Here is a 27,370-nt window from a genome sequence, read left to right on the forward strand (position 1 = left end):
GGGCTGCATACTTGTTGTATCTCAAACATATTGAGATTAACAGAGGTTTAGATGATGATGATTTATTGAAAACAATCACCATTATGGTGATCTGTGTTTGCTTTAGTTGGTCAGTTTGACTCTTGATGTTTTAATGTTAGTTTTTCTCTGGCTGCTGGAACTGTGTGTTATGGCAAGAACAGTAAGAGGAAATGTGATCAGATGATGTCATCTTGATGATGATGACGATAATGATATAATCATCATGTAGTGCTCTGATCATCTCTTCTAGACTGTCATATGTGTTATTAATTTCATATAACTGATTATAGTAATGTTTCTACAGTATGACATCCAAAAGTGTTTTAATAAAATAAACTGTATAATTACTAGTTGCAATTATAACTGTATAGACAAGTTTCCCGGCCACTTCCGGTTTACTTCCTGTTTCTGCCAAGAACTTCCGGCGCAGGCTGAGTAGTGGTGTAAAAATGGCTTTGGAATGGCAACATTCGACCGAAAATTTTATTAAAAATGGTGTTTTGACCATTCCGCATCCAAGTAAGGTAACATCATGGGCGGACAACATGTCGATATGGCCCAGCATCACAACATCCAAGATCTTTTCTTATTTTATTGATTCCATGGCGGTGGATGGGAATGCAATTAATAACCTGAAAAGCTCAGAGGCGTTTCAGTACCTCCATTCCGACAAAGTGGGCTGTGTACTTTTACACGATATGGGCAGTTTAATTTACCTAAAGGCCGATGTTCAACAAAGCCAGTCCGTTAAAGCCCATGTTGCAGGTTAGAGTACCCAGTAAGCCAATGTATAGAAAAATAATGTAGGAACTATATTTAAATATAAACATATACTTATAAAACGCTATTTAGGCTTCTGGAGTCGTTTTTGTGAGAAATTTTTACTTCCGCATTTGAAAACCGCCGAACCGGAAGTGACGTAACATGAGGTAGAGCGGTCAAAGTAAACAATAGGAAAGCAATGGATCGCCATGACAGCTCGGAAAGCTGGGGGAATTGTAGTCTAAATGTTTACTCGTATGTCGTATGATATATATATAACGTATATATAATTCATATATATGATGATATCATATAATTATGAGCCTGAAATGAAGCCAAGTGAGAAGGACAGGCCAGGGTTAGACAGAACAACTGTGAGTTGTGGTGTGAGGAGAACAGGGCGAGAGAACAGTGTTAGCTTATAGATGTATTCACGTTAGCCGACGATATGTACAACACTATGCTCAGATCATAATACTGTACAGATTATTATCATCATGTATCAGGCAATAGCAAAGCTAGTACTTAGACCCTTACCTGCATGTGTTATGCGTGTCAGCCATTAGGAGACAGTTTCCAGAGGAAGGGGGACTTTATAAAGGCTTTGAATTGACCCATTTGGTGATGATGAATAAAAAAAATTATCACAATCACAACTGTCTTACTGTACAAAAACTTTATATGTAGAAACAGCCAACACAAACATTAAAGTCGGTTTTTACAGATTGAAAATGAATTATAGAACATAATATATTATATTTATAATAATAATAACAATAGTGTCTTCTGCAGACTAATAACAAACACATAAATGCAGTACATTACAAGTTTATGTAGGATATGTTAATTAATTAAATTAAGACAAGGCACATTTTGTAAAACAGATGTACAATGTCTGACGGATCCGTGAGCGTCATGTTTCCCGCCGGCGGCCGAACCACACGCTGATGGCGGACCGTCACCGCGGGCGACCCGATGAAGGAGCCGGGACAGTGTCCACATATCGCCGGGATTATAATCATCCGGTCTATAGTGAACGCTACACACTACCGCGTTTTTCAAAGCAGAAGCAGAAGTGAAGTCCCGTCTCTTACCCGGCACAAAACGCACACAGGCACGGAAGATCGCACCGTCCTTTTATTCGGAAACCTGTGGACTCGATGTCCTGACAGGCCATAATTCACAATCATTTACCACGACGATGATTAATTGAAATACAATAAGCACCGAAAACACACTGAATCATGACCGCTCCCACTGAATACCAACCTATCTCTGCACTGAGCGCGAACGCAGAGCCAAACGACTACCTCATGTGGCGTCATATGACGCCATGGTGAAAAAAAGCGTTTTTTCAACACGGTCAAGGAAACTGTCACGTTTTCTATTAAATTTGTGCCCTTATGTCTTGCAAAACAATTTTTAATCCTGCATTTACTTTTCATATGGTATTTTCATACAAGGTTATATTAATAATTTTTTTTTTTTAAAAACCTGCAACATGGGCTTTAACGATTCAGCGCATAACGCCTGGGTTTTGGTTACCAAGACGGGAGATGTGGAGACTGCAGGCTGTACCTGTATCGCCGGACCCGGACGTTCCTGTAGCCATGCAGCCGCCGTGCTTTGGAAGGTACGTTAGCCCATCTTATGCTTGTATTAAGATGTTTGTATGTATCCGTGTGTTAATCTAAAACAGAACACGAAGAGTAATACAAATAAAAAGTAATCCCCTCTAGCCTGCCTGCCTAGCATTTTAAATGCTTGTTGATCGGCGCTGATAGGAAGAGAGACACTTTGCATACATTGCGAGTTACTTTTACTTTTAGAGTTACTTTTAAGACAACAGCAAGGTGTTTACAGTGAGCGCAGAATGCGGGGGTGTTTGACAGTGCTTTAATTAATTCGGTGCTAGGTGACAAAAGAGTTTATTGATAGCAATGTTAAAGGACAAGTTCGGTATTTTACACTTAAAGCCCTGTTTACAGATCGTTTCTGATGAAATAGAACGGTTAAGATAAAAAATTGGACACATGCTGCTGTCCCGAGAATTTTAGGTTTCTTTCGCTTCTCCCCCCCACCTACAGAATGGCTGTATATGGGCACTGGAACAATCCTTCCAAAAAACGCTTTAAACTTTCGTTTACAAAGACGTGAAACTCATCGAGTGGTCAGGGGTGTTCACTGATATGCTCACACAAAAATCGCTGCAAAAGACGCTTTCCAACAGGGTTTATCGTAGTTTTTGTCAAACACACACAAAAAAAAAAAAACTTGGACAAAAACTACGATAAACGCTGTTGGAAAGCGTCTTTTGCAGCGATTTTTGTGTGAGCATATGTGAGCACATTTGTGGGAGAAGCGAAAGAAACCTAAAATTCTCGGGACAGCAGCATGCGTCCAATTTTTAATCTTAACCGTTCTATTTCATCAGAAACGATCTGTAAACAGGGCTTTAAGTGTAAAATACCGAACTTGTCCTTTAATGGTATCAAGGAGGATGGCTGATAAACCAGATTGCTGTACAAGTGATCAATCGCAGGATGATGAAAACCCTGGTTCATTTAGCGACAAAAAACAAACTTGGATGCAGTTTATTGTGCAAACATGTAACCATATACTCTCATTCACTTGATCTGACGTTTGGCATGAGGCTGTGGTTTGTTGTTAATATTTAGTATGTAAACAAGCACAGGCATCACTAGACTTTTTTTTACTGATGCATGTTCCCCAGTATAAATAGTGTGATCTCTCTCTGGTTTATTGGTTGTTTTGTTTATTGTCTAAGGGGGCTTTCCTTTTAACCATATCCTTGCCATAAGCAGCTATTCGCCCATCCACACCTTTATTAAACATTGATGTTGATGGCTGCAGGCCCAGCTCATTAATTGTTTTGAAAAGTAACAAAAACGCTCTACCTTCATCATACCCTTGTTATTTTGATTTACAAAATGTTGTCTCTAAAAGAAGTCAATTGTGCTGTGATGCTCAAACCATTATTTAAAAAGTGTGTGATTTTGTTTCTATCTGTCTGCAGGTAGAAAATGCTGTGAGGAAAGGGAAGACAGGGCTTGCCTGCACTGATGTGCAGAATTGCTGGAATGCCGGGACAAAAAGCAATACTGGGCAGCAAAAAATCAGAGATGTGTCTTTCCGAAGACACAGCAGAAATAATCTATACCAACCAGCATCACAGGCATCCTCCTCCAGCATAGTCTCTAAACCTAGTCGCAAGGTAAAAGTCCATGAGACACTGGAAGAATGGCAAAATTACTTTCTCTCCACACCAATAGCGGCACTTTTTACTGCACCTGGCAGTGGACTAATGCAGCTCACTTTTAACACCAGCCTCCCTGCTCAGTCTGCCGAGACATCAAAAGCTCCACTGCCCCTACATCATGGTGATCACAACACACAACTTGAATGTGAGAAATGTAGGGCATTCTACACCACATACATTGACATGACCACAACCCAATTTATCTACATTGAGCAGCACACAAAAGAACAGAGCAGGGAACAACTGTGGCATGACATGCGACGGGTACGGATAACAACAAGCACAGCCAAGAATGTGCCAGTTCGGGCTACCACAGCACCAGACAAATTCTTGTCTGAACACCTCCATCCTACCTTTCACGGTAACGCGGCAACCCGGCAAGGAGCAGAGGGTGAAGAGCACGCCAGGCAATACCTGCAAGACCAAGGTCATGACATCGATGTGAAAGGTTTGGTGGTTTGCCCGAGTGAGCCATGGCTTGCTGCGAGTCCGGATGGTGTCATGAACAGAGACACACTACTGGAGATCAAGTGCCCTGTCTTAGTCAAAAACCAGTCCCTTACTGAAGCACTTGCTGCTAAAAGCAGTGAGATCAAACGCATGCCCACAGGGGACTTCCATCTGTCCTTCAATGGGCCAAAGGGATATTACATGCAGGTGCAACTGGGCATGCACTGCACAGGGCTACGGCAAGCCTTGTTGGTGATTTGGAGTAACACTGAATGTCTGCAGCTCAATGTGCTCTACGACCAAACCTTTGTTGAGGGACATATCTCAAGGCTACACTCCTTCTATTTCACCCACATGTTGCCAAAAGTTGTCGATGACTTCGATGATGGAAGGCTGGAGTTGTGCTCCAGATACATGAATGTTGTAAAATCAGCATGACCTGCTTATGTGTACTGGGGTGATTAGTCATTCCTTTTTTAACCCCTTGTCCCCTGTTGTCACAAATTTGTGACAAATCCTTTCTAGCTTTTATTTATTTTTATCAAACTGATTTATTTTCTTTTACTTACTCTTATTTATTTTTATATCAGTAACTTATCATTTATCTTTATTTATTAATTTAATATTTTATTCCAGTCTTTTTCTTTTTGTAATATTGTGAGATTTTTTCCTGTATTTACTTTGTTTTTATTTAATTATAAAAAAAAATCAGCCATTAAGGAGTTAATGAAATTGTCCCTTTGTTATGGAATAGGATCAATAAAAATTCATTCATTTCTTCTCAAAAATCAAATTGTTTATTGTCATGTGTGAATATTTACAATACAAGAAAAAGAATAGCACTCACACAAGTTTTTCTTAGTTAAAACTCTGTTTTGTCTTATCAATAATCACAACACCAGAAAGGGAACAATAACAATACATTTACACAGGTTTTTCTAGCTGGAATTTTTATATTATATATATATATGTATATATTCCTTTTACTTATATATATATATATATATATATATATATATATATATATATAAATAAAAGGAATATGTACAATAAAAAAAAAAAAAAAAACTGCAGGTAACCCAGGTTTTACTTTTCATAGGGACTTACACCTCATGTGGCAGTCGGATGAGTCTGGACCTCATGTTTGCTAAAGCAGCACATATGATTAGAATCTTGTCCAACCTCGGGGTCATGGAGATGGGGACAGTTTGGGACAGAATTTTGAAGACTTTAAGTCTTCGGATTGCCCTCTCCACATGTATACGGACATTGGCCACTCGTCTAGTGCGCGTTACCTCCTCATTGGTCAATTGACCACGCTTGTGGGTAAAGGCAGGAATATTCAATTTCACCTTCCTTTCATGTAGTACATCTCGAATCGTGAAACCCCTGTCAGCCATTACCTCATCACCAGGCCTTAGGGCCTCCAGAAACCCACTGTTTATAGTGATGAACTTATCACTGCTTTTACCAGCATAGGCCTCTGATATAAACATTATCAGCCCATGAGGTGACACAGCAACAAGATATTTGGCAGTATTGGTTCCCTTGTAATGACTGAAAGTGGCACTCCTACAGTTAAGGTTTGTAGCTCTCTGAATAGCCGTTTCAGCACAATCGATGATGCAAGTGGTCTGGGGGTGGTTCTTTTTAAAGGATGGTGGCATGTTAGCACGAATAACACTTCTTGGCAGCCAGGCAACCATGGGTTCAAGCTGCTCACCCAATGTATCAATCCAGTGAGCAATCACCTTACTTACTTCACCTTTAGACACTTTAAAGCGCTTTGCCACATCCCCTAACACAAGGTTCAGTTTCAGTTTGATGAGGGTCATCAGTATTTGGTCAACAACAGGAATACTACATGATGGTTTACTAAATGGCAACATCGTTTTCACCAAAGTAAAAAAATATACCAGACGCAGTCCTGTGTACAGCAGCGAGGTATCATCATCCAGGAGCATATCATCAGCCACAGTCTGACCCCCAGTCTGCGTCGATTTGTTCACGTGGTCCAACTTTGCCGCGTAGCTGTGGTCAGTTTTTGTTAGATCCTCCCATTGTGTTGCAGCATCTTTAAACTTCGGCTCGATGCACACTTCTAAAAGACAAACAGCATCAACTATAAATGTATATACCCTACTAACACAGGACAGAGAAACATATATCAACAGTCGAACTTATGCTGCAAACTTTAGCTAACCAGAAAAATATCAAGATACACTTACCATCCGATTGCGTGTCACTTGTGTTTCTGTCGAGTTTACGTCTCTTTTGCTGGGGAGGTCGCTCGTATCCCAACCAAAGTTCCGGGAAAGGGTTTTCCTCTGTGGGCTTTTTATCAATGAAGTGATAAGAACAAACAAACAGTCTTTTGGGCGGATTCTTCAACTTCAAAGCCGCTAGCCACTTCACGAGTTCACACTTACAAATGATCAGAGAATAAATAGTTATGCGTATTTGGCGTGCTGTCCGGGGGGAGGGCTCCGAGCTCGGAAATTGGGCCCGAACCCAGAGTACTCCCCCCGTATCTCTTGGTTAGGAAGATAACCAGGTAAGTGTGAGGAGATGGGGTGGTGGAGGGATGCTGAAAACTGTCAAGGATAATGGGTGAGTCGACTGTGAGTATTTATAGGCCTTTAATCATGCTGATTGAGTGGACCTGTTGATTACTGATTGCTGACAGCTGGTTGGAATGACTTGATTGTTTGATCATTAGAACGTGTTCCTCCCGAACTTTGTTAATAAAACATCATTTCCGAGATTCAACATCTGTTTTTGGTTTCTCATACAACGCATACGGGGGAGCACATCCACATTGGCGCCTTGTAGATGGTTGATGTAACCAACATTCTCCTTCCGACCAAACATTCAGCAATCGCCACGAGTTGTTGCAACCGCGAACAGCACATGTCCCGGAGCCGTGTCGGCGTGTAACACCATCCATAGTTTACTTTTTCTGCACGCTAACCAAAGACAGTAAAAGATGCTAACTCGCTAACCGGAAGTGCTTGGCAGACATAACCGGAAGTCGTTGGCAGAGTGAAAGGCTAATGGCGGCCCGCCTATTTCACTCAGGAAACTTGTCTATAAGTTCCAGCATAGGTGTCTTCTGCACTGGCATCGTCTGGTCTGTCAAATGTGTCAAATATATGGTGTCGAGTGCAAGGCGCACATTTTTCTTTTTTCTTTTTGCATCTTTTTCCTTCATCTAAAAAATGCAGTGCACATATACAGACAGCCTACACAATCATGTGAATTTCTCTAATTGTCCATTAGGCCAAAATAAAAGCAAATGTGATCTTCTGGATCATAACAATCTGTTATGCTTGTGTTTCTTGTGCATGGATGCGTCCAGAAAACATTGTTGTGGAGTTGTGAAATGTGGAGCTTTTAGGGTTTGGAGCTGTTATCCGTCCGACTGGCAGGAGTGTGTAGTGGGTGTAGCCAAACTATCGCATATCACAATCACATCTATTCAAAACTTTTCAAGCAAAAGTTTTAGCCAGGAATGGGTAAACTCAGTCCTGGAGGGCCACTGTCCTGCAGAGTTTATCTCCAACCCTGATAAACTCTCCTGCCTGTATCTTTCTAGTAATCCTGAAGACATTGATTAGCTGCTTCAGGGGTGTTTGATGAGGGTCCCAGATAGCAAGCAACCATCAAAACAATTAATGTTAATGTGTCAATGTTAAAGGGACTGTGTGTAGGAATTTCTCCCATCTAGTGGTGAAATTGTATTTTGCATTCAAACGAATAATGCTCTCCAGCGCCTCACTTTTTCAAATGCGCGTTGCATCTACGGTTGCCGTTATGTACTAAAAAGCTATGACAGGATGTCTTATAATAGCACTTTGAGTTTTTCTTCGGGTGAACAGCTTGTTATTTAAAACAAACTGAAACTTGAAACAACGAAAAAAAGAATGTTACAGTATGAATTACTGACTGTGAAAAACATTAACTATGGTAATTAGTAGTAATGCCTTATTTACTCGTTATATTTTTTTAAGTAGGCTACGTGCATTGTTAGATATCATCATCATCAGAGCCTTCTAACGTTACTTTACTCAATAGCTGCTATTCATCAAAGAGCCTGTTTAACTTTTAACTATAAATGTTCTACTGTCTATATAATAAAGTACACAACCAAGCAATGAAAAAAAAGCTTGTAATTAAGACCGTAACATTGACTTACCTGTCGAGAAGAAAGCAGGCAACTTCAGGGTCTCTTTTGAAAGCTTTCTCCTGCATTAGCTATCTCGACATTAACCCTTGTTTTTGTAATCTCCGGTCACGTTTCCTTTTACGGTCTATTTTGGACTTTTTCGACGACGAGGACTCATCCTGTGACTCAGCATATACATGAATGTACGGTGTATAAATAACCGTGCAGTGCATCCAGGGTCCGAAATTAACACCCGCCAAGCGCCAAATGCGGGTAGATTTTCCGTTTGGCGAGTAAATCTCAAAAGGCTATCCGCCACACTGGCGGGTGAATGTTTATACCAAAATATGAAATTTTCAATTTTCCAAAGCGTCAAGCTTCCCCGTACTTTTTGACAAGCGTCCTTGACGGGCGGCCAGAGCTTCTTTGCAGCTCAAGTCGGCGGCGGTGTGTACGTACAGTTAACGCTCTATCTGTTGACGGCGCTGAGGAAAAAGGATATGTGAAGCTCCCGCACTGGAAGAAGCGGTCGCCGCCCATTTGTGTCCTGCTGGCAGTTGGAGAGCAAAGGGCGCGCACCAATCTAAAGTCCGTACAGAACGTCTTCAGCACTCGCGGGTCGTGCATAACGTTTCTGCTTTACACACCCCATGGCCGTTCTTTTCTCGAGAAAATGAGTTTTCCTATAGCGGTTGCAACGCAATACTCGTTCCCTTATCTCTCAGGGAACCGAGGTTACGTAAGTAACCAAGTACGTTCTGCCTTCCCTTCCACATGAGTCAGGTAACAAAACTGACAAAAAAATGTTTTTATTCATTTTCATCCCAATGATAGTAATATTTCATATATTTCTCTCATTCTGATCAATATATAGATTTTTTAAAATTTATTATAGGCCTACTTTATTAAAATTTTTCTCTGGACATTTTTTTAAATGTTTGTATTCAACATAATAGGCCTAACGTTACCTTATTATCTCAATTAAATGTACTAAAATGAATGTATATGTGACCAAAAAAAGGCTGTTTATTATTTTGGCCGGTAAAAAATATGCTTGGCTGGTGGATTTTTTCATCTACCAGTCCCCGTGGCAGGTGAGCCAAAAAGTTAATTTCGGACCCTGAGTGCATCCTTTTAAACTTGCCGCGGCAGTGACAAGCGCCTCTCACTGCTCTGCTCCTCCGCTTCTGCTGGCTTCAGTCACGTGACGCTGGTTCTGAACGAAAACGCGTTGTGGAAACGCGTTGGCCTAGTACTTTTTGTCCCTCTCTGCTATTATAGTTTTTCAAGATGGCGGAACTACATGGAAGCCTCCGTGGACCTACCCGTCCCATGTATATAAAGATAATAAATTCTTTGTTTACGAGGATTAGTCTGATCATTGGCATAGGTATTTGTACACCATTGAGGGCATATTTATTAATAAAAATATTGATTTTAGATAATAAAATACCTAAAAAGCTACACATAGTCCCTTTAAATGCATTGAATAAACATCACTTTTGCACCCGCAAGTAATGCGTGAACTCGTGAATAAAGTCTATAGTCTAAATATAAAGTCTAAATATAACTGAATTTAGTCTGACTGCAACGCTATAGCCTACCGAATGCAGCGACCCATGTGGCGTTTCCTGATGGATCGAGGTCGTTCCTTAACTTCCTTTTCTACGTGCGATTAACACAAGCTCTAAGCGTGTGCGAGTATGCACCTATCCTGCTATAGGACCGCGAGTTGTCCTCAACTCTGGACCGCGAGATCCACTGGACTGGCTCACACAGACTGGTTTATCATCACAAATATTATCTACAAAAAAGCTCTTTATATATATATATGTCAGTCTATGACATTTTTATACATGTCTTGTACAGTTTGTTGTCAGAATCAGAATCAGGAAGAGCTTTATTGACAGGTATGTTTGTACATACGAGGAATTGTTTTTGGTGACAGAAGCTTCCACAGTACAAACAGAATAACAGTGACAGGACACAGATAATACAAATAATAAAAATAGAATTAGTACACAGATACACAATACACAAAAATTGATTTAAATAATAAAAAAAACCACAATGCACAAGGAAATGTAAATGTAAATAAGAAGCCTGGTGTATTAAATAAATAAATGTATAAATAGTGTTTAAATATTGCACATGTTTATTGCTAAGTGCAGGCATTAACTGTTCATGAGGTGGATTGCCTGAGGGAAGAAACTGTTCCTGTGCCTGGCCGTTCTGGTGCTCAGAGCTCTGTAGAGCCGACCAGACGACAACAGTTCAAAGAGGAAGTGGCGCTGGTCTACTCTTTTGCTACACACTCAAAAGTATGTACTTTTTCTTCATAAAAGGAGTACATACTTTTAAGGGCGTAGTATAAGTAGGCGAGTTGGGACGCAGCATAAGTCTAATAAATCACAGACATTTATGTTAATGGCAGGGAAAGAGTTAATCCCAAAAATTTGACCCCTGGGTGTGAGGGGTCCAGGGTGATTCTGCCAGCTCTTTACTCACTCTGGATGAGTACAGTTCTTGGAGAGTGGGGAAGGGTGTACCAGTGATTCGCTCAGCAGACTATCCACTGTAGTCTTCTGAGATCTGATAGCTGAGCTGAACCAGACAGTTCTAGAAGTGCAGAGGATTCAGTGACTGCAGAGCAGAATTGTATCAGCAGCTCCTGTGACAGGTTTAACTTCTTCAGTTGGGCCTTTTTGACAACGGAGTCAATGTGATTGTCCCACTTCAGGTCCTGAGAGATGGTGGTGCCCAGGAACCTGAATGACTCCACTGCTTCCACAGTGCTGTTCATGATGGTGAGAGTGGGGAGTGCAGGGGGTTTCTCCTAAAGTCCATGATCATCTCCACTGTTTTGAGTGTGTTAAGCTCAAGGTTGTTATAACTGCACCAGACAGCCAGCTGTTCAACCTCCAGTCTGTAAGCAGACTCATCACCGTCCTGGATGAGGCCGATAAGTGTGGTGTTGCCTGCTAACTTCAGGAGTTTGACAGAGGGGTCTTTTGCGGTGCAGTCGTTGGTGTACAGGGAGAAGAGCAGTAGGGAGAGAACGCACCCCTGGAGGGCGCCAGTGCTGATTATGAAGGTGTGGATGAGAATTTTCCCAGCCTCACTAAAGCCCCTTTCACACAGAGATTCCGGAAAATACACGGATAAAGTGACCCGGGATTTGACCCGGGTTCGTTTGATTTTGGTCATTCACACTGCCAGTGATTTTCCGGAATCAGAGAGTGCGTTCACACACAACCCGTAAAAATGCCGTAAAGACACGTGACATCGATGTGACTTGTAATCTCAGCAGCGTCTTAAGTTTGCTTATGAGCTGCGATCTCTCTCTCGAGAAACCACGCCTGTGCATTTGTTTCTCTGATTCGATCATAAACTTGCGCATTACATACCGTTTCACAGCTGGAGAACGAGCCCGGCTTCAGCGTCATCACTACGACACGGCATTGTTACGGCTTTTGTTCACACAGCGCGCGTTCCGGGACTGAACACGGCAATGTTACTAGGTCCCGACCCGGCATCGATCCCGGCTTAAATCCCGGGTCGAGTTTGCGTTCACACAGAAGGCGCTCTGGCAATTTGCCGGCAATTTGCCGGGTTCAAAGCGCTGTGTGAAAGGGGCTTAACTGTTGCCTGTCTGTCAGGAAGTTGGTGATCCACTGACAGATGGAGGCGGGCACAGGGAGCTGGGCTAGTTTGGACAGGAGGATGTTTGGTATGATGGTGTTGAAGGCTGAGTTGAAGTCCACAAACAGGATCCTCACATAAGTCCCTGATTTGTCCAGATGTTGTAGGATATAATGCAGTCCCATGTTGTGACCAAAACACTGTAGTCGTGTCCAATCATTTATGGACATGGCCTTTACAATGTTGGCTCCATTGTCTATAGTTATGCAAACAAGATTTTCCTCCTCCAATTTCCAGTTTATGAGAGCATTCTTTAATCCCTGTGCCAATGCTTCGCCAGTGTGGTCCTCAGAAAAAAACCCAGTCTGTAGGCACCGACTTTTCAACTCAAAATCATGAATAATGAAATTAATCGTAATGCTCATGTATAACTTTGCTCTGCTGGACCATAAATCTGAAGTTGCTGCAAAATACTGTACATCTCGCAGTTCCGCTTCAATTGCTCACCCAACACTTGTTGTACAGAGAAGGTATTGCAACATGTGAAAAATAATTATGAGAGGGCATGCAATAGCGCTTATCAAGGGTTTTAATCAGCTTTTTAAAGCCATCTTTTTCAACAGTGGTCACGGGAGCCATATCTTTTGCCAGGTGAAATGCTATTTCATCTGTAATTTCTTTGAGCCTGAGGGAGTTTGATGGGTATGGTCTTGTGTTGAATTGCGTTGCTTTTTGCGTTGCTTTTCTGGCCGCTGGTACTTTGTGATTGAGCAGTTTTGTTTTCGATTATTCTGTGTTGTTACGCGTGATTATAAATGGATGATCGTCACCTTCAACAGCAGATTCGGCCACGGTTGATGCGTGCATCTTTAATGATAACATAATACACTGATTATTGTATTGAGTAATTCATTTGTATTAATTGTATTAATTGAGGATGCAGTGCATCGTGATATCGAATTATGTAATTAGCAATTTGTCGATTAGCAACCAAAGCAGCCTGTTTTATGGGAAACACGTGCACACAGAGCACATTCAGTCTCGGTTATAACAATGTCCATGAAGGATGGCCTGTGGACGGAAATGTCAGACAGGGGGTTGGGAGAGCGAATCCTCCGGATCTGTGTTCATTTCAAACTTGTATTTATTCAGTGATCTTCAGCATCTCGCCGGCCTCGAGTGGAGGCGGGCTGTTGACACAACGGCATATTTCAATCACAAGGGGTTCAGAGACAGACCAAAAACCTATTTGTTTAATAAATCCATCATTTAAGTTGAAAAATATTTGATAAGCAAGGTTTGCATAATTGTAATTTGACCATCGGGTGCGGATACTTAAATCAGAGAAAATTATTGGGGCGGGTGGATGATTCGTTTTTGGCTGCGGATTCGGCGTTGGAGCTCATCCACTGACTCTAAAGCAGTCAGACTCTGCCAGGCGTTAAAAGGTCGGGGTGAAAATCGTGGTTTATCAAGTTAGTGGTATTACCTCCTGCATATTATATTTGTGCATGACATGAGCGCATACAGTGCGTGTCTTCTGCAGGTCGTGCTTACCAGGTTGTTCATAAAAGCCGAAATGTGCCCAGATGTAGGCTTTTAAAGTAGTTGGATCATTTTTAATTACTTGCACTCGCGTCTCGTCTCCCTCTGCCACTGTATGCTACCGCGACAAAGCACGTACGTGACAAATGACGTCAGAAAAGCGTCAGTACATTATAATCGGTTATGGTCTATTACTGAACCGATACCGAATCGTCCTCGTCTGCATCGCGATGCATCGTAGAAACGATTAATTTCGACACCCCTAGTCTCCGCAACGGCGTTAAGTGATAGATTGAAGCACGGGTCTGTGTGAAGACTGTGAGCGAGCCACAAGAGAACACACTGTATCCGCTCCACTGATATCAGCGGCAACAAGCACTTTGTTCACTTGATTTCAATAGCAACACATTTTAGCGCTAGATCGCCTCTTATTTAACAGACAAACTAAATGAATGCTCTGCTAGTTAACTGGAGATGTTTTATTTATTTGTATTGATACAGTGGTGGGGACAAAATGGACCCTGGCAAAAAGTGATGGGGACATATCACACCCGTCCCACCCGCCCCACTCGCCCCACCCACAAATTACGCCTATGCCTCCACCGAAGACCATTTCTGACCCAGGAAAAACCCTGGTATGGTAGTTTTGAGATTGTTGTTTTGTGAAGTTGTTACATGGTATTTTAGCATGCTCTCTAAATTCATGACTTTTATCACACACAAAAATAAACCACTTGCTGATTCACTTCTCCCAGCCTAGATTTCGGCCCAAAATTGCAGATTGCATTAAATAATCGTTTTAACTAATTGTATATCAGTGAGGGTTAGGAATTGTTGGGAACCAGTACTGTACAATTTTAGAAAATCATTTTAGGGACAAAAACCACATAAACCTGAAAAATTTTTATGGAGTAAAGAAATTTCTCTAAACTGTATAATTATTGAAAATTTATTTTTCAGTAATTCAATGACCCGTTACCAATGATTCCTCTATTATACTATGCAGTGGCATTCAGTTACGCTGTACTATTTATTTTCCCTTGCAGGAAAGTTGAGATGTGCATTCCCTGATTTGGACTTGCAACAAACTCTCAAATGAGCGAAAACTTAGCAGCAGTGACATATACAGATTTTTTTTTACTAATTTAAACTAATAAAAGTATTGTCTACATAATTATATAGTTGCCATTTCATTCTTTGTGTTATTGTGCTTTTACCCTAGTTTGTAGGGTATAGAGATGTTTGTGAACAGTCATGGTATGTGTTGTGAATAAATGTTAAAATGTAATACAACAAGTGTATTTGATGTCACATAACATGACTGACTGTAGCAATTTACCTTGTATATCAACATGTCATCACTAAAGCCTTGTCTTACATGTATACTATATCTTCAGATTATGACTAGTATGCAAGTACTATCACAGGTTTATCCTGGACAAACAACTTTTCTAGCAGGAATACTATAGAATGTTGAGGTTTCAGCCAGTCCTGCAGGGGGCGCAATGCTGCAGAGCCAGCAGAAGGACTGTCGATGTCGAGGCCATGAGGCCTAGCATCCTTTGAAGGTTCTGAGAGGGCAACAGGCCCCTACTCTGAACAAAGTCAAAAGCCGTTGAATGGTCTGAGCGCGCTCGGGTGTCGGCCAAACCTTTAGCCAAAGTCTTACTGCACCCAAGAAGATTCTCTGACTGGGGAGCAGTGAGCTCTTGGTTACGTTGATTCTGAGTCCTAGGCATCCCAAATGGCTGAGGAGCACAGATCTGAGAGAGTTTAATTCCGCCTCTGACTGGGCCAGAATGAGCCAGTCATCGAGGTAGTTGAGGATGTGCATTTCCTTGTGTCTCAGGGGAAATACACCACACCCATGCACTTCTTAAACATGTGTGGTGCCAGAGACAGTCCAATGGTAAGACTGTATACTGGTTTGCAACCCATTCGAATGCAAACCTCAAGAACGGTTTGTGAAGGGGGGCAATCTGGATATGAAAGTGTGCATCTTTCAGAACCAATGAGAAAAAACAAGCCCCTGGGCATACTAGCGCGAGGATTCGATTCAAAGTTAGCATCTTGAACAGCCATTTCGTGAGGACGTAGTTCAGATGTCTGAGGTCTGGGATGGGCCTGATGGGAACGAGGAAGTAACGGCCATAGAAGCCTGACAGCATTTTCGCCAGTAAGCTCAGTACTTCAGTGCGGAGGACGTGAGCCACGTTGCTCTTCACTGAAGCATTGACTTTATCCGCAAAGCGGGGTGGTCTGTGAGTGAATTGGAGCGAGTAACCTCATGTCATCATGTCCAGAACCCATTTTGACACACCGGGGATAGCTTTCCAGGCCTCGGCGCGGGTGGCTAAGGGCTGAATTCGTTCAGATGTACTGTTTGGCCGGGTGGAGGCGCGGCTTACGGCTTTGCTTCGGGGTCTGGGTCGCTGCTGAGCTGCAGAACACGAGCGCAGAGAGGCGAGACTTGCGCTTTGCCATGAGTGTTCATCCTTGATGAATGGGCTTGCGTGGGCACAGCCCTAGCCAGTGACACGCACATTGGCGCAGGGCTGTAAAACAACCACTGGCTAAAGATGCTCTTTAGAGAGTGATATGTTCAATAATTGTCCCTGATAGCCACAGACATCTTTTTCAGTTGCAGACCCTTAAGCACTGTGCTTGCTCCAGCAGGAGAGTGAGAGAGGATGTGGCTTGCGTGGGCATAGACACACTCAGAGGCATTTAAGAATAAACAGCGGCGAAAGACGTTCTAATGAGTCTCAACTGATAATCACAGCGGAGAACATCACACTTAGTAGTCAGCGTTGTGCTCGCTCTCACTGTTTTTGGAGTTTTCCTGCTACAGAGATAGAGAGACGCGCGGGAAATAGACCGGCGTGAGCTCACTTAGGCTACGTTCACACTGCAGGCTGAAACGACCCAATTCCGATTTTTTTGCCCCTATGCGACCTGTATCTGATCTTTTCATGACAGTCTGAATGACACAGATCCGATCTTTTCAAATGTGACCCAGGCCACTTGGGTATGTGGTCCAAATCCGATACGTATCCGATCTTTTGAAATGCGACTTCAGTCTGAACGGCCAGGTCACATGTATCCGACCCGCACATCATTGATACGCGACAAACGTCATAATTCTGCGTTGAAGTAGGCGGGAATGAGAAGATAAACAACAGTAACACTTACATCAGTATCCCACCACTCCTGGCTGCGACTCCGCACCCACACGTTTCTCTGTACCAACGTTGCTACCACTGCTCCACAAAACGCCATGGCCAAAAACCTTGCTCTCCTCCTTCTTTTTAATTACATTTTCTTCTTAAAACGAGAAGATTGTAATTGTGCTGGCTCCGTTGGCAAAATAACTTTAATATCGCTAAACGAGCTCCACTGTTGACATCCATGTTTAGCTACTTCCTCAAACAACAAGTGACGTCGTTGACCGTTGAGTACTCTTCTGCGCATGCGGGTCACTTCTGGGTCATTTCACGTTCACACAGGAGATCACAAAAGGTCGCATTTAATTGGAAATGTGAACGGCCTTGCAAAAAAAATTTCAAAAAATCGGAATTGAGCATTAAGCCCTGCAGTGTGAACGCAGCCTAGTCCCGTTTATTCAGCCCTGTATTCACACGGATCCGCGAAAACGACTAAAACCCTGTATTCTGCTGCCAGGCCATCAGATGGAGATGAAACACTATAGACTGAACACGTAATACGCATGTGCATGACCTCATCGTCTTCAGAGATTCACATTTTGATTATTTACGAGGAGACCGTTTTCAAAAACTTGCACTTTGAAACCCGTTTTTAATTGAGTGATAATTGACAATTATTGAAGACACCTGATGTTAACAAGCAGAATCACTGAAGGAGAAAATCACACCGTTATGGTGATCAGTGTTTGCTTTAGTTGGGCCCTTGACTTTTTAATGTACCCTTATTTTAACACTTTTGAGTGTGGTCTAAGATAAATTCCCAGGAGAGTTAATTTAACACTGGAGTTTTTGCTGTGTATATATATATAGATGAAGTGTGATCTTGACGCATCTGTCAGTGAAACACTTCTGGAGGTTGTGAATTTGTGGTTTCACAAGCACAAACTTAGTAGTCTAATAAAAGCTTCATGGTACACACACACATATAGCACACAATGTGTTAGTGATGTGATGGAAAAAAAAGTGTCAATAATAAAAAAAAACAAATAGACATAAAAATGACCCTGAGGACACTGTATTGGGTCACTTAAAAATAACTATATTTCATTATGTTGAATTTGTTTTCTCTGACAAATAATCAGTAGCTACAATAGCTGGGCTTCCATCCAAACTTAAAGTTTATAAATTTTGCATTTCCATCACTCGTTTCTGATGCGATACTTCAAAATATGCATAAAAACAGGGTGATGGAAACATAGCTAATGAGAGGATAAATATATGTTTGTATTGATTTGTGTGGATCTGTTCATTCAAAGCACTTTGTTCAGTGTCAAACATAACACTTCTTTATGGACTTGGTTGGTTTCTGGACGCCACTGTACAGTTCAGCTCACTTTCTGATCCAGAGCTTTTCAAAGTCAACACAGTTTTACACCAGAGATCTTTCTGATCGCTTCTTCAGCTGTGTCATAGAGTCAGGACTAAACACTGATGAGATCAGAGGAAGTAACCAACCAGAGGAGGAGCTGATGATGTTTAAAGGAGGAGCTGTAACTATATATAATGAAGAGGAAGACTGACAGAAACACAAAATGGCTGATAAGTGTGATCTGTGTCTGCTGGGACTGATAATTCTCTCTTCACTTCTCACAGGTAAAGAAATTTGTATATTCTCTAAAGACATTTAGTGGAATTAGTCTGGAAAGAGTTCATTTGAACATGCTCAGTTTATTCTTGCACACATTCACGTTGTGATCTCGGAGTTGTGTATTGATACACACAGATCATACTGTATTATTCCTGATACTGGACATAGTGTCACTCAAACATCTGATGATGAAGAATTATCTTCATATTAAGAGTGTAACGCCCGTTTCACACATACTCCGAGTGCATTTTTTTTTCCGCACCCATGTTAACAGGTTAGAGCTTTCAAACTTCATGTGGATGCGGTCCGGCGATCCGTTCGAGGTAGCGATCGTTTTCGCACCGAGTCTAATTTTGCTGTGCTGCACGCGCTGAATTAAAATGAGTCAAAATGAACACAGATTGACATGAAAATGTAGTAATCTCACCATAAATCATCTCATTCGTGGAGGTGGAAAAACAAGTCCTTTGTGACATGCAAGATTTATTGTATTAAAATTTAAATGCAAAAGAAAAGGCATGAGTCGGCTGTTTTTGTCAATTTTAAGTTTTAATTTAAAATGTTTGCGACTTTAATATAAGTAGGCTACATGGTTAATATTTTACCACTTGCTTGAGCAACTTTATATATATATATATATATATATATATATATATATATATATATATATATAAAGTAGCATTGAATAATACGTTGTTTAAATTGTGTTTAAACGTCTATTAAAGAGTGTATATGTGTACAAAAAGAATCGCAATGCTGACAAAACTTGTGTTTGTGGTACAGCCGTGGATCAGTTACTGTATGCATATGTGAAAGCACTACGCACTGCAAATGGAGTATGTGTGAAATGGGCGTACGGGTGGATTTCCTGTAGAGGTTCAAGCTGCAAGACTGCCGAATGACTAAAGAAAAGTTGTCAGCAAGATGGTAGAAAACTGTACATTTCTTGTCTATTCCACCCACTGCTACTTATACCAACGACGGAAATAAGCGCAGTTACAATAGATTAATATGTGGGAGAGCGTTGCTATAGAGAGTGACGATATTGTATTGCAATTAGACATGTGCCGATATTCGGTAATGCGATAAATCGCGGTAATGAATATGCACGATATTATTATCGTGGGCACTTCAAAATACTGTGAAAAAAAAATAGATCATAATTTATATTTATAGAACGCGCATTAGCTTATTTTCCATCAACCGCTTAAACAAACACTGCGTATATGCTGCCCAAAACACGTGCGCACTCTGATGTAAACAATCCCCACATGTAGAAGCACTGTGTGCATGCGGCGCAGTGCGCACTCTAGTCTAATGTAATGAATCCTCACATGGAGAAGAAGCATGGCGGAAGGAGGAACGCTGCCGTCGATTTATCCCCCTTCTAAAAGCAGGGCTGCCCACTCTACACATTTAGCGTGAGACTCACGCAATTTACAGTTCTCTTACGAGAGGTCTCTCGTACTGCGTAAGATATCTTACGCTAGGGGAAAATCCTTTTCCGCGAGATATTGAAGCCAAAAATTATCCTTAATTTTGTAATAATGCAAAACGCGTTGCAGCAGCAATGCAGACATAGGCGAGACAGCTCGCGCGCCTATTGGCTGCTCTGCGGCAACTGCAGCAGCCTATCGAGCGAGGCCTGGCGTGACGTCAGACCCAATCAGGGCACTTCGCGCCCGCTGCGTCACGTCCCGCCGAAATGGGCGTGGTCTAGGCCTATAAATACCGCTCGCAGGCAGCTATTATCTGATTTTTCATCCTTCAAGCGAAGCACACGCATCGCTGGAGATGGATTAGAAGCCGCGCCGTCGAGAGAGAGCACCTTCAGCGGGACGAGTCACTGAAGTCGCTGGCCGCGCCGCCTTCCTGCCTTCCTGCTGCGCTTTCCGGCGCTTATATCCTTCTCTTTTATTACTCTGTATTTGTGTGTGTGTGTCGCCGCCGCGACACACATTCTAAAAGAGCTAGCGTCTTTTTCAAGATGCCTTCCTGCGGCTCGTGCAGAGCCACACTCAGCGACGGGGACCGCCACGTGATTTGCGTTTCCTGCCTGGGTGAGGAACATGCAGCTCTCGCGCTCGCTGACGGCGGCTGCCCTCACTGCGAGCTGATGGCAATGGCGACTCTGAGGACTCGCCTAGCTGTCTTCACCGAGACTGCTTCCCCGCCCGCCGCGGCGTCGCGCCGTAAAAAGCGCCGTGCCCAGCGGGCCCCGGAACCCTCCCTCAGCCGCCAAAGCTCGCCGGTTCGCCCGCTTGCTTCCCCGGCTTCGTCTGTCTCGCTTCCTGACGGACAGCGGCCGCCGTCTGCCGCCGCTTCCGTTGACATCGCGGATGAGGAAGCCCTGCTGGGAGAGGATGATTCCTGCTCTATCCTGGCGTCAGGCAGTGAGGATTGGGCGGGCTCTGAGGACCCCGCACCCCCTGCCCGCACGTCGTCAGGCAAGAGAGCTTCCATTGAGACGGAACTCATGCGAGTACTCGCACAGGCCGCGGCGAGCCTCGGCCTCGAGTGGTCTTCGCCTGAGCAGCCCGCTCACAACCGGCTGGATGGATTTTTCCTGCCTGGGGAGCGCGCTTCGCCTGCGTCCAGACCGGCGCCTTTTCTTCCTGAGTTACACGAAGAAGTCGCCAAGTCCTGGAACGCCCCCTATTCGGCTAGAGTGCGTCCTGCTGTTTCTTTGGCATTCTCCGCCGTTGACGATGCCAAGAACAAAGGATACCTTTCGCTGCCGCCGGTTGAAGAGGCGATAGCGGCCCACTTATGCCCGCCCTCCGCTGGATGGCGCGCTAAGCCGGCCCTACCCTCTAAAGCTTGCCGCACGACGTCAAGCCTGCTCCGCCGCGCTTTCTCCGCCGCCGGGCAAGCTGCGTCAGCGTTGCACACCATGGCAACGCTCCAGATCTTCCAGGCCGATCTCCTCCGTAAGCTGGATGAGGAAGGACCTGACGCGATCTGCGTGCCGGACTTAAGGAGTGCCACGGACCTCGCTCTCCGTGCTACCAAGTCCGCAGCGCAAGCCATTGGACGGACTATGGCTTCTCTCACCGTGTCTGAGAGACATCTTTGGCTGACGCTCTCGGAAATGGCAGAGTCTGAACGCACCGCGTTCCTCGACGCCCCGCTTTCCGCCACAGGCCTCTTTGGATCCTCCGTCAAGGACTTCGCGGAGAGATTCGCAGAGGTACAGAAAGCGTCTCAGGCTATGAAGCACTTCCTCCCGAAGCGCTCCAGCTCTGCAGCAGGCCGTGCGAAACCGTCTGCTCAGAGCTCACAGCCACAGCCACCGTCCACTGCCTCCACTTCACAGCGCCGCCAGGCCAGAAGCGCGAGACCGCGCTCCCGCTCATCCGGTCGCCGCCCCGCAGGACGTGGCTCGCGACCTAGGATCACGGTGAAGCCTGAGGCCCCGAAGTCGTCCTAGCACAGCTAGGAAAACGACGGTGTTCCAGTCCCGCTGCGGCCGGACTCACACCAAAGCTATTCGCTCGTCCAGTTCCAGAAAATGTGACTGTTCCAGTGTTTTCTGCAGCCAACAAGTCGGTTCTGTCACCCGCTTGCCTGCACACATTTACATTTACATTTACATTTAGTCATTTAGCAGACGCCTTTCTCCAAAGCGACTTACAAATTAGGACAAAATTCAGCGAGTCATCATAAAGAGGCAAAAGCAACAACAACGCAAGAAGTGCTCAAAGTACGAAGTTCAGGTATTATTCAGAGTAGCATAAGCCTGATAAGTGATGTTACAAAGGGAAAGGAAAACATTTTTTTTCTTTTTTTTTTCTTTTTTTTTTTTTTTTCTATAAGGTTAAGTGCTCACGGAAGAGATTGGTTTTCAGCTGTCTTTTGAATGTTGTCAGGGATTCTGCATTCCGGATGAGGGTGGGGAGAGCGTTCCACCAGCATGGAACTGTGAATGAGAATGTTCTGGAAAGTGATTTTGTGGCTTTCTGTGATGGAACCACGAGATGTCGCTCGTTGACCCATCGTAGGTGTCTGGTAGGGATGTAGACTCGTAGGAGTGAGTGAAAGTAGGAGGGAGCTGAGCCTGTGATAGTTCTGTAAGCAAGCGTCAGTGCCTTGAACTTGATGCGAGCAGCGAGAGGTAGCCAGTGCAGAGAGATGAACAGAGGAGTGACGTGGGCCCTCTTGGGCTCGTTGAAGACAAGACGAGCTGCAGCATTCTGGATCATCTGTAGGGTTTTGGTTGCACATGCTGGAAGTCCAGCCAGAAGAGCATTGCAGTAGTCAAGCCTAGAGATGACCAGGGCCTGGACGATGAGTTGTGTTGCATGCTCAGTTAGGAAAGGCCTGATTTTCCTGATGTTGTGCAGTGCAAACCTGCATGATCGAGCTGTCTTTGAAATGTGATCTGTGAAGGTCAGCTGGTCATCAAACGTTACTCCAAGATTTCTGACCGATCTTGATGGGGTGATTAATGATGACTCTAGCTGGATGGTGAAGTCGTGCTGTAGAGACGGATTGGCAGGGAGGACGAGAAGCTCAGTCTTTGCCAGGTTGAGCTGCAGGTGATGTTCCTTCATCCATGTGGAGATGTCCGCCAGACAGCTTGAGACCCGTGCAGCTACTGTGGGATCATCTGGTTGAAAGGAGAGGAAGAGCATCAGCATAGTCATCAGCATAGCAGTGGTAGGAAAAACCGTGTGCCTGTATGATGTGTCCCAGTGATGAGGTGTAGATGGAGAAGAGGAGGGGACCAAGAACTGAACCCTGGGGAACCCCTGTGGTCAGCTGATGTGCTCTGGATACCTCACCTCTCCATGTGACCTTGAAGGACCTACCTGTGAGATAGGACTCAAACCAGTGGAGTGAAGTTCCTGTGATGCCCAGTGATGAGAGGGTGGACATAAGGATCTGATGATTCACCGTGTCGAAGGCAGCAGACAGATCCAGGAGAATGAGGACTGAAGATTTGGAAGCAGCTTTTGCGATCCGTAGGGCTTCTGTGACTGACAGTAATGCAGTCTCAGTTGAATGTCCTTTCTTGAAGCCAGATTGGTTGACATCCAGCTGGTTGTTTAGAGACAAGAAGGATGTTAGTTGGTTGAAGACAGCTCTTTCAAGTGTCTTCGCAATGAATGGTAGGAGAGAGATAGGTCTGTAATTGTCTACAAATGATGTGTTTACCGTTGGTTTTTTGAGCAGTGGAGTAACCCGAGCCTGCTTGAATGCTGTAGGGAAGGTGCCAGTATGGAGGGATGAGTTGATGATGTGTGTGAGTGATGGTAGAAGTGTGGGAGAGATGGCTTGTAGAAGGTGTGAGGGGATGGGGTCAAGCGGGCAGGTGGTAGGGTGACTAGAGAGGAGAAGTGTAGATACTTCTTCCTCGGTTAGCGAAGAAAAGGAGGACAGAGGGATATTGGCTGTGGAAGGGGTCGGTCTGGGTTTCTGTGTGTGTGGAGCTGAGAATTGACTGCTGATAGCTGTTGTTTTCTTGGTGAAGAAGTGCGCAAAATCGTCAGCAGTTAAGGAGGAGGCGGGTGGTGGTGGAGGTGGACAGAGGAGAGAGTTGAATGTCTTGAAGAGTAGTCGTGTGTTGGAGGAGCTGTTGATCTTGTTGTGGAAGTATGAAGATTTTGCAGCATGAACATCAACAGAAAAGGAGGAGAGGAGAAATTGATACATACTCAGGTCAGATGCGTCTTTTGATTTGTGCCATTTCCTCTCCGCTGCCCTGAGTTCGGTCCGGTGTTCCCGAAGAACCTCAGATAACCAGGGGTTAGAGGGAGTAGCGCGTGCTGGCCTGGAGGAGAGGGGGCAGATAATGTCTAGAGAAGAGATTAGAGCGGAGCATAAGGTGTCCGTTGCGGTATTCACATCCAGAGATGAGAATTGTGAGGATGGGGGAAGAGAGGATGACACGGCAGAGGAAAGATGGGAGGGGGAAAGTGAGCGCAGGTTTCGTCTGAAAGTGACTGGTGGTGGGGGTGGTGGTGCAGGGGTAGAGAGTTGTAGACTGAAAGTAATGAGGAAATGATCTGAAACGTGGAGAGGTGTCACCAGGATGTTTTCTGTGGTGCAGTTGCGTGTGTAAACCAGGTCCAGTTGGTTGCCTGATTTGTGAGTACCTGTGGTGATGAGTCGTTTGAGATCGAAAGAGGCTAGGAGTGAGGTGAAGTCTGTTGCATGTGGCTTTTCGAGATGAATGTTGAAGTTACCGAAGACTAGAAGTGGGGTGCCGTCCTCAGGGAAAGTGGACAGCAGCACATCCAGCTCATCTACAAAGTTACCCAGCTGACCTGGGGGGCGATAAATGACTACAATATGGATTTTAATGGGAGTTGTAAGTGTAATAGCATGATATTCAAATGAGTTGTTGTTGCATAGAGAAGAGAGCGTGGAGTATTTGCAATTGTTAGAAACGAGAAGCCCTGTACCCCCACCTCTCCCAGACTGGCGAGGGAAGTGGGAGAAGGAGAAATTGCTAGAGAGAGCAGCAGGGGTTGCTGAGTCTTCTGGACGAATCCAGGTCTCAGTCAGCCCCAAGATACTAAGAGTAGAATGAGATGCAAAGGCTGGAATGAAGTCAGCTTTATTGACTGCTGACTGACAATTCCATAGACCCACAGAAAGAGAGAGAGGAGTGTGTGAGGATGTGAGGATGGGACGCAGATTGGCAGTATTGCGCTGTCTATTGCGCGTGATGAAAGGACGTTGCCGAGAGATAACAGGAATGTATTGAAAGCACATGTTGATTAAGGTGAACAATAGGATAAGTAGAGGGAAAAAGAAGGGAAGAGGAGATACTTAAGTGCCTTTCTGGTGTCCTTGCTCGGTGGAGTCGCACAGGTAGAGTCGCTGGTCTTTACCAGAGTCGGTCTTCACACGAGGAGGCTGAACGCTTCCGCTGACGCTTCCGCGACAGCGTGCAAATTACACAGATATACAGATAATGCTCTCACCGCTTGAGTGAGTACAGCTGTTTCGTTCGGGCAATTAAGTCAATAACGGCAAAATGTGTCAAATCTAAAGTGCTAGGAGCAACGGCTTAAGTTACGTGCAAATTAGGTTGCTATAAACAGTTACATGTGTTTCGTTCGCGGCTATTTCTCTAAAGTGCCAATGCGTCTAACTGAAATACAGGATTATGTCAAATTAAAATTACAAAAGAACAAGAGAATCGAAGATGGCCTTACCTTGACTAAAATACAGCACTGAAATATCAGGAGAACAAGGTATTCTAGAGAAAACCACTTGCGAGCTGCGTGCCTCTAGTATGCTGCCCGCTGGTCCTATTGAAGTGATCTGAAAGCCCTTCTATTTATATCTATCAATTCTTACAGATGCTGTTTCGTTCGGGCAATTAAGTCAATAACGGCAAAATGTGTCAAATCTAAAGTGCTAGGAGCAACGGCTTAAGTTACGTGCAAATTAGGTTGCTATAAACAGTTACATGTGTTTCGTTCGCGGCTATTTCTCTAAAGTGCCAATGCGTCTAACTGAAATACAGGATTATGTCAAATTAAAATTACAAAAGAACAAGAGAATCGAAGATGGCCTTACCTTGACTAAAATACAGCACTGAAATATCAGGAGAACAAGGTATTCTAGAGAAAACCACTTGCGAGCTGCGTGCCTCTAGTATGCTGCCCGCTGGTCCTATTGCCGTTAGGACCAGCGGGCAATTGCGCGGGCAATTGCCTATTGCCACACAAATGCAGTTTTCACGGCTACCCAGATAAATCCCCAAAAGAGTGTATTTTCTGGTGTCCCGGCCACGGCCGATGGTGTTTCATGTGTAGTAAGAATGCCCACTGCCCAGTGCCCATCCCTACACACAAGCACAGCCTGTCACACAGGGCTCGCGCACATAAAACCGACTCAGATCGGTCGCACTTCAAACATGGTGAATGTGCCCACTACCCAGTGCCCACTAACACCACGTTATGCATGTCTCACGGTTTCTGTAAAAACGAAACCAACGTGCACTCGCTTCACTCAAGCGAACGATGCTTTCGGTGTGATAAATGTGCCCGCTGTCCCGCGCCCACATCCACACATAGACATGACAGTTCCCACGGGAACCGCCCAGCCCTCCCCCTCGCGGTTGACCACCGCAGAGGAGTCGAACGCGGGCAATCTGCCCGCTGTTATCAGCGCGCCCCATGCCTCAAATGTCACGAGCGCCATGCTTGTGTTACAGCACGCCGAAGCTTCTCCACCGCTGAGCGAGCGGAGCGCGCTTCGTATTCAACCCCTAGCTATCCATGCAGACGCATGGGCAAAGCTACCCGGGGTTTCGAAGTGGGTGCTGAACATTATAGAAAGAGGCTATTCGCTGCAGTTTCGCCGACGCCCTCGCCGCTATGTGGCGCGCGTCGAGACCACGGTAAAAACAGAAGTAGCACATTTACTTCGAGCCGAAGTGACGAAACTATTGAGCAAAGGGGCCATAGAGCCTCTCTCTCAAATTCAGAGCGAAGGAGGGCTATACAGCAGATACTTCCTGGTACCGAAAAAAGACGGGGGTCTCAGACCCATACTAGATCTAAGGCAACTGAACAAAGTGCTTGTGAAGCGACAGTTCAGGATGCTCACGACCAGGCAAATCCTTGTGCAGATTCGCCAGGGAGATTGGTTTGTGTCAATAGATCTGAAAGACGCGTATTTTCAAATACAGATAGCGTCACGTCACAGGCGATATTTGAGATTCGCCTTCGAGG

The 27,370-nt window shown here is 44.3% G+C and overlaps 3 protein-coding genes across 3 annotated transcripts in view; 1 reads left to right on the forward strand and 2 right to left on the reverse strand.

Annotated features, from left to right (window-relative positions):
• Positions 1-5,587: 5,587 nt before the first annotated feature.
• LOC309514133 (uncharacterized protein) lies at positions 5,588-12,505 on the reverse strand (the record flags this gene model as incomplete). Its single annotated transcript, XM_082190275.1, has 4 exons — positions 5,588-6,614; positions 6,742-6,922; positions 11,228-11,297; positions 12,327-12,505. The coding sequence occupies 4 exons, from the start codon at positions 12,503-12,505 to the stop codon at positions 5,617-5,619; spliced, it is 1,428 nt and encodes a 475-aa protein (XP_082046401.1). The 3' UTR covers positions 5,588-5,616.
• Positions 12,506-17,910: 5,405 nt separating this feature from the next.
• LOC309498939 (uncharacterized protein) overlaps positions 17,911-27,370 on the forward strand; it is a 259,849-nt gene continuing 250,389 nt past the window's right edge. The window contains exon 1 of the mRNA XM_082169924.1: positions 17,911-18,682. Coding sequence (XP_082026050.1) covers positions 18,622-18,682 — 61 coding nt within the window. The 5' untranslated portion in view covers positions 17,911-18,621. The remainder of the gene's footprint in view (positions 18,683-27,370) is intronic.
• LOC309499213 (uncharacterized protein) lies at positions 22,233-26,304 on the reverse strand. The gene is made up of 2 exons (XM_082170384.1): positions 24,776-26,304; positions 22,233-24,475 (listed from the first exon to the last, which is right to left on the reverse strand). The coding sequence occupies exons 1-2, from the start codon at positions 25,395-25,397 to the stop codon at positions 23,283-23,285; spliced, it is 1,815 nt and encodes a 604-aa protein (XP_082026510.1). The 5' UTR covers positions 25,398-26,304; the 3' UTR covers positions 22,233-23,282.

This window comes from Leuciscus leuciscus (genome assembly GCF_965113295.1).
Source record: "Leuciscus leuciscus genome assembly, chromosome: 1".
NCBI lineage: Eukaryota > Metazoa > Chordata > Actinopteri > Cypriniformes > Leuciscidae > Leuciscus > Leuciscus leuciscus.